Raw genomic sequence first — 8071 nt, 5'->3', positions numbered from 1 at the left:
GACCTTCAGGATCATCCAGTCCTAACATCCCCCTGCCATGGGCAGAGATATGTCTCACTAGATCAATTTCCTCAAGACCTTCTCCAGCCTGCCTTTGAACAGTGCCAGTGTTGGGGCACCCACAGCTCCCTGGGCAACTTGTTCCAGTGTCTCACCACCCTCCCAATAAAGAATTTCTTCCCAATATTTAACACAAATCTCCCTTCTTTCACTTTGTACCCACTACACCTTGTCCTGTCACAGCAGTTGCTGATGCAGAGGTCCCTCTCCAACTTTCCTGTAGGACCCTTCAGATACTGTAGAGGTGCTAGGAGGTCTGCACACAGCCTTGTCTTCTCCAGGCTGAACAAACCCAGCTGTCAGCCTGACTGGGGGCGGTGCTCCATTCCTCTCATCAATGTCATGGCCTCCTCTGCACTTGCTCCTACACTTCCATGTCCTTCTTACCTTGGGGGCACCAGAGCAGTTCTCAGTGCTCCAAGTGGTGTCTCATAAGAGTAGAGGACTATATGGGAAGCTTTTATCATACAACAAAAGAAGCCAAATAAGTTTTGTTCTGTGTTTTTTTTAAGCAGAAAAAAATGTCACAAGGTTATTGTATGGCACAGTGGTAAGCAGTGAGCTTCTGATGATCACCACAAGATATTGTACACTTAAATGCTGAGAAAAGCTCCTTATGTTCTCAAATGTTATCTGGGAAATAAAATCTGGAGGCTAACCTTCCTGCTCTCTGTAACAAGTGTGAAGCACTCAGAGCACTGCAGGGTGCTCCAGCAGGGCTGCTCACACAAGGAGCATGGGGTGCCTGCCCATCACACCCTGTGAGTTGTGGGTGGCTGTGCCCTGTCTGCACACACGCACTTGGGAGCACAGCACATCCTCACGGCATCAGGGAGCCCATGCTCCCAGGTTTTCCAAAGGGGACTATGCATGCACAAGGTGTCCATGGACGCTCTGAGCGGGGTGCCAGTGGAAGAGGCGGTTTCTCAGGGGTGGACCTTTTCCATGGGAGCCGTGAGTGTTTCTCAATGGATGTATTGGCCAGTTAGATGCAGGTGGAATTTGGCGTAGTTCCTCCTGCAGTGGTCTGCCTTTGCAGCTGGGAGCCGGCTGACTGGATATGTTAGACATGGGGGAAGGAAAGGGCCAAGAAACAGATTTGTCCACTGCTTTCCCAGGTGTGATGGACCAAGATTTGCTTGGGTGGGCTGGTTGAGACAGTTTCCATGAGAACCTGAGACTGTTGTCTCAAACAAAGTGTTTTAAGAACATATAGTGGAAAAGGCACACCAGAAGCAGGACCTGCAGAGGTAGGGTAATGCTTTTTATCACGCCAACCTCCTTCCTTCTGGTGGGGCACAACTGCATCTAACGGTGCAAAATTCTCCCTCCAGGGGAGGCATGCAGGTGTTCACACATAGGCCTGAGGGTATTTCTCCTTTCTGATAAGGTACAGCTTGCAGAACTATGCAGCTGCCAGAAGCAGGGCCAAACAGCAAGTTGTGCCATTAGAAAGCAACCTAACCCATCAGAGATGCCTGAAGAACCAGACTAATTTCCACAGTGTTGCATCAGGTACTGTAAAACCCCTCTCCAGGGGAGGTATCAGGGTGTTCCCACATAGGCTTGTACAGATAATAACCCATGGAACTCCTCTCTGTTGCATGGGCCTCCACCCCCAATGAGGCGGGGAGATCCAGATCAAGAAGATCAAGACTGCAATCATCATAGTGATGACCATGCAACTAAAATTGAAACAATCAAGCCTTGTCACTGGATATTTCCTCTCCACTATCCACTCTTGTCCTTTCCTTCTGTTTCTTAATTTCGTTATGTATTTTCCTTGTGATAATTTTAACGTTTTTTTTTAATAGAACCAGTACAGATACATACCTCCTTTCTACTGCAAAATGTTTTAAGATAAACCTGCCTCATGTATGCATATGAGTCATTTAGTGCTGTTTCATGCTATTTCACCCAAGAAATCTATTAACACTCACCCTGATTCAAAGCCAGGTCAGAACACCAGGCCTGGTGAAAGATGTATGTGATTGCAACACAGGAAAGGTCTGTTGAGGGTTGTAGAGAATTTAAATCTGATCATATTTGCCGACAATTCAGTTAAGTGTTTTCACCTTTGGCTTGATGCAGCTCTCAAGTGTGGTGGGAGACCAGAGGGGACCTGTTTTGTAAGTGCCTCACTGAAGCAGGTAATACATACAGACCTCCATTCTTGGTTATGAAGGTGGTGGTTGTGGGGGTAGGAAAATTAATATCCCTGTGAGACTGGCAGGAGAGGTTTTCTAAGAGAGATGCTCAGGGCTGGAATGTAAATCTTCCATCCATGCAGGAGAAGAGGCTTGCCTGATTGAGAAACTGTCAAGGGATTTTTGATCCTGCATCCTGGCCATCATCAGCTGTCCCCGATGGAAGGGGTAGGACAAGCTGACACAAGACAGGACCTCTTTGCCAGTGAAAAAGAGCTTGTGTATGCTTGTGGTGGGATGGCAAGACAATGTCCTACAGGCGTTTGTTCTGCTTAGTTTGGACTGCTACTGGGTTGTGAGTGGAGATGCCTCACCTGGCACAATCCGAGATGGGGAAGCACATACAAGACCTCTGCTGCTGGCAGAGCTGTGAGGGTTGCAGTTCTGGCAGAAAAGGAGGGAACAATTGACATGGAGATTGGAAAATATCGTCTTCAGCCACCTCTTGTTGATCTGAGAGAAATGCTTACTGTCTTTTCCCAGCTGGCCAAGCTGGTTCAAGCCTGACTTGAACTAAGCCCAAGAAGTGCTCCTCTCCTCCCTGGCAGGTGGGACAGGAACAACTCAACTTTCAATCGGTTCTTCAAACAAAGAGATGGTATTGAACACCACAGGAAGGGCATGTGGTGTTCCACCTTTCAGGCAAATGGGTTGCATGTCTTGGTGCACAGTAAAGGGGCTCTGTCCTACCAGCATCTCCAGATCCTGTATAAGGAAATTTCCATGAAAGCCCAGAGAGTACTAGATCCAAGACTTTAGATCAACTCAGTCTAGGCTGAGTGTGCTTTGCATCATCATTTATGATAAAACTGTAAGAGGAAGATCTTTCTTTCTCTGTACCTCTTCCTCTACTTCTCCCACAAATCTATAGGATTAGAAAAAAACATTCAGTAGATTTAGCAGAAAACCAGCCAACTCACTCTCAAGAAACAGCAGAGTACTCAGGAGTCACACAAATGTAGTTTTAGCAGAAGAACAGGTGGATGTAGTGTTTTCCAGAATACAGAACAAACACGAGGGGTCTTCTCTCTCATACCCTTCGAGAGAACTTTTTTTCATTGCTTCTTTCCTTTTCTTGGCCTTTTTTTTGCTTGAACCTGATAATCATCTATTGTCTGGTCAGAATATGGTGGCAGAGAACTAATTTGGTTCCTATGGGATGGCTGTCAAGAGATACATGATACCTTTCCCACCCCCATGTAGGAATTCTTCCCAATCTTAAAGGTATTACAAGGACAGCTTTCTTGCCTGAAGCCAGTTTTTGAAGACTGTATGGAAAGAGACAGGCAGACCTCTCCTGTATAATCAGGATGAATAGCAAGTCACTCTTTATGAAAGACACACACTACAATTCTGCTGTAACTAAGTTTTGAGGAACATCTATCCATCTGTAATGTTTAGAACATCTGACTAATGAGTCACCACCAATTCCTCAGATCACAGCACAGCTTGACAACCCAGAATCAAATCTGACTGCTCTGCTACTTGCAAAAATTGAGCAATAATCCACTCTGATAACAAAGCAGAAAAGAAGACAAAAATGCAGAATTGTGATCAACAGCTCATTGTCCATGCAGACCAGTGACAGGCGGTGTCCCTCCGGGGTCAGCGCTGGGGCTGACACTGTTCAACCCCTCTGTCAGTGACATGGACAGTGGGATCAAGGGCACCCTCAGCAAGTTTGCCACCAACACCAAGCTGTGTGGGGCAGCCAACATGCTGGAGGGAAGGGATGCCATCCTGAGGGGCCTGGACAGGCTGGAGAGGTGGAGCTGTGCAGACCCCATGAAGTTCAACAAGTGCAAGGTCCTGTACCTGGGTTGTGGCAATCCCAGACACAGCTATAGGTTGAATGGAGAAGCACTTGACAGCAGCCCTGAGAAGGACTTGGGGGTGATGCTTGATGAAAAACACAACATGACCCAGAAATGTGTCCTCACAGCCCAGAAAGCCAATGGGATCCTGAGCTGCATCCAAAGCAGCGTGGGCAGCAGGGGAGGGAGGGGATTCTGCCCCTCTGCTCTGCTCTGGTGAGACCCCACCTGGAGTACTGAGAACTGCTCTGGTGCCCCCAAGGTAAGAAGGACATGGAAGTGTAGGAGCAAGTGCAGAGGAGGCCATGACATTGATGAGAGGACTGGAGCACCGCCTCCAGGCAGGCTGACAGCTGGGTTTGTTCAGCCTGGAGAAGACAAGGCTGTGTGCAGACCTCCTAGCACCTCTACAGTATCTGAAGGGTCCTACAGGAAAGTTGGAGAGGGACCTCTGCATCAGCAACTGCTGTGACAGGACAAGGTGTAGTGGGTACAAAGTGAAAGAAGGGAGATTTGTGTTAAATATTGGGAAGAAATTCTTTATTGGGAGGGTGGTGAGATACTGGAACAAGTTGCCCAGGGAGCTGTGGGTGTCCCAACACTGGCACTGTTCAAAGGCAGGCTGGAGAAGGTCTTGAGGAAGTTGATTTAATGAGAGGTATCTCTGCAGCACAGGGATGTTAGGGCTGGATGATCCTGAAGGTCCCTTGCAACCCTTAACATTCTATGGAACTCCCCAGTCAAGCCATCTAAGTAACAGATTCATGCAGTCAGTACCTTCCCAGTCTCCACCATCTGCCCATATATATAAAATTGTATGTATTTTCTGATCACAGTCATTACCTGTGGATAATGGGGGTAGCCACTGGCTTTTGCTGGGGGAATACAATGGCCTGTTTCAGTAGCAACAATAGCTAGACTGTGACAGTTGCTTCCAGTCACATTCTGTCCCTGTTTCTGCTGCTCTTCTGTGCAATTCACTCAAGAAACACCAACTGAAGTAAGTAGTAAGTACTTTATTGATAGAATATCACATAGAGTTCAAAAGCCACTGGTCAGCTCAGAGCATAGCCATGTGTGAAATTCAGATGAAATCTGCTGTCTATTTCAGGATGGAATCTTCACTTGCTAAAAGGGAAGAAAACACAAACATGGTTAGGACTGTTAGCCACTCCCATGCAGAACTAAAATATGCAAAGCACTAGTGGAATCAAAGACTATCTTTACGTAATTTCTTTCTGGCTAGTGTTTATGATTCCCACTTCTGTTTATTCAACAGAATTGTAATTCACAGCTCTGGGGTGAAGGCAAACTTTTAAGATTACTCAGTAGTGAAAGACAGTTTTCTGAACTGACAAGTCAAATAAGCCCAGAAAAAGCTACCACTAGAGCTGTATCCATCTTTAAGGAACAATCTTTGGCAACTGCACTGCACATAATGAGAGTTTAACAACTGCTTTTCTGAAAAAAAAAAAAAAAGACCAAACCTATTGCTGGGAACAACAGACCTGTCACTTCTGTGCCACTTTTAAACAGACTAAACATTCTAAAGCAATAATCAAGAAAATTTCCTTACTAGGTGGCCTGGCAACATTACAGCACAGTCTCTACCTCCAAAAGTACAGAAAGTTTCCTCTAACTAGAGAACATCTAAAAGACCAATTTATTTAGTCCATGACCAACAGAGACAATGTATTTAAGAAGGCAAAATAGCTTTATCTAGTAAATCATATACAAAATATATTTGATTTTCTGTATGTGTAGTTAAGTTTAGTGTTTTGTTTAGAACAATGCAAATGTCACTCTTTTGCATGGAAAGTTACTGAGCATGTATCTGCATCAATAACAGCCTGAGTTACTAATCAATTTTCTTAAAATTCTTCTTAATTTTAAGTTCACCTAAAAACCCTAGGTGAAACAAAGCTAGAGAGCATGTTCCTCTGTCTGGCAGCAGGGAAGAAATCCTCTGCTAGAGCTGTACAGGGAACACAAGAAACAATCCTAAGGACAAGGGAAGCAGTGCTGCAGTAGGAGAAGGGAATGAGAACAAATGCAGCAGTAACAGTTGCAAGTGATGCTCTCCAACACATCCTCTTCCTGTGAGATACAGCAAATGTAGCTGACCTCTAATGCTGCAAAAAAATCAAGCTGACCTCTAACATGTGACACCACTTAAAAGTCTCAAGTTGCAATTACATACCATTGCCTATGCCCTATATTCAGCTGTATATGTGAGGTTTCTACATGGCACAGAGAAAAGGTCTTGCACATCCAGAGTAAGACACATAATGCCACAGCTGACATATGGATTCAGTTATTCCTCACAGAACAACCAGCAGCTTTTAGCAGCTTGTTTCCTCAGCAGAAATTCAGCCATTTAACAAGTCCTGACTGTCTTAAAACTGTTAACTCTTGTTGTGATGAGCTTTTCAAAATGCAGGCATAATTAAACACCAGCACTATTTACTCCTCACACAGCCCTAACCACCACCTCCAAGGATTAGCTGCAGGCCTCAATTTCTCTATAGAGCACTGCGGTGGAACACCAGTTCTGCAGCCTAACACCTACAAGGCAGCGTGGGATGAATACACTAAACCGAGGAACTACCTTCTGCAATCTCTTTTGCAATCCGCTCCAGTTCTTCACGCTTCTTTTTCTCCTCTGCCTCTATTCTTCTTTCTTCTTCAGCAATCGGCTTCAGGTAGTCTGCCATCAACACAATCCCTTCAATCCCTTTAAAACACAACTTCCCAACCCCCCGGCGGAAAGCTCCGCTCCTGCGGGCTCGCTCAAACAGGAGAAAACGGCAGTTTTGCAGACAGAAAGGCACATTTCATAGTGATCTGTGGCTTCACCCCAGCAGGGCCACCCTGGCAGGGCCGTGGCCGGGCCGGGGGAGGGAAATGGCGGCCGGGCCATTTCAAGGTGCCCTTGCGGGGCGGGCGCGGGGGAGAGCGCGGGGAGCGGCCGCCCGGGACGCCTCACTCACCGTATCGCTTCTTGCCGTAGATCATCCCCACGAGCAGCGCCGAGTACCGGGTGAACTGCGGGAGGCAGAGACAAGGACGCGCCCTTCGCTCAGCTCACAGGCACGGCCGGACCCCGGCGCCCCCCGCCCAGCCCCGCCGGCCCGGGCGGCCCTCCCCGCGCCCCGGGACAGCCCGGGTGATCCCCGCACCGCCCTCACCTTGATGAGCGGGGAGACCTGCACCGGTGGGATCATCCTGGCGGCGACGGCGGCCGGAACTGAGCGCGGCGGGGGTAAGGGGCGGGGAGAAGCCGTGACCGGGAAGCCAAACGCTGTGCTGCGCTCTGCTTCCCGAGTGCCGGCCCGTCCGTCACTCAAAGCGCTCCGGCGGCGCCCGGCCCGCAGCGCCTCCGCCACCAGGAGGGGCTGAGGGAGGGAGCTATGAGAAGGCCCTCGGGGGGATCTCAACAATGCTTTTGATAAAGCATTGATAAAAGGACACAGACTGAAATGCAGGAAAGTCCTTTTAAATTGAACAAAAAAAACCCCAACTTTTTTTTTTTTCAACTCCCAAGGATAATTTGACATTAAAGCCTGTTGAACCCTTTGAAAGCAGATACTGGAAAAATATTTTCACTGTCAGGGTGATCAGATATTGGTGTAGCTTGGCCATGGAGGTGATGGAGTCACCATCCCTGGAGGTGTTCGAGAAGCATGAGGATCTGGTGCAGGTGATGTTGTTTAGTGGTCCAGGGGTTACAGTAGCACTGCTGGGTGGATGATTTTAAAGGTCTCTTCCAACCTGAATGACTCCATCATGCTACAAGCTATTGAGTGGTTATGGTGTCTCTGTGCAGATGCTCAGTCTGACTGGACACAGACCTCTGCAATCAACCAGTCTAGCCAACCCCACTTTCAGATGGAGGGTTGGACTAGGTGGTCTAACATTTCTTTATGTCACATTAAAAATGTTTTGGTGTTTTATAAAGAAAATCACAAAACTGCTGAGGTTGACCTTGTG

The 8071-nt window shown here is 47.4% G+C and overlaps 1 protein-coding gene across 1 annotated transcript; it reads right to left on the bottom strand.

Moving 5' to 3' along the window:
- Nucleotides 1-5077: 5077 nt before the first annotated feature.
- Nucleotides 5078-7441, bottom strand: ATP5ME (ATP synthase membrane subunit e). The gene is made up of 4 exons (XM_086869434.1): nucleotides 7270-7441; nucleotides 7072-7126; nucleotides 6690-6788; nucleotides 5078-5209 (listed from the first exon to the last, which is right to left on the bottom strand). The coding sequence occupies exons 1-4, from the start codon at nucleotides 7303-7305 to the stop codon at nucleotides 5184-5186; spliced, it is 216 nt and encodes a 71-aa protein (XP_086725560.1). The 5' UTR covers nucleotides 7306-7441; the 3' UTR covers nucleotides 5078-5183.
- Between the last annotated feature and the right edge of the window lie 630 nt (nucleotides 7442-8071).

The sequence above is a fragment of the Cyanistes caeruleus genome, chromosome Z (genome assembly GCF_971803275.1).
Source record: "Cyanistes caeruleus chromosome Z, bCyaCae1.hap1.1, whole genome shotgun sequence".
Classification (NCBI taxonomy): domain Eukaryota; kingdom Metazoa; phylum Chordata; class Aves; order Passeriformes; family Paridae; genus Cyanistes; species Cyanistes caeruleus.
This window is presented reverse-complemented; position numbering and strand designations above follow the sequence as displayed.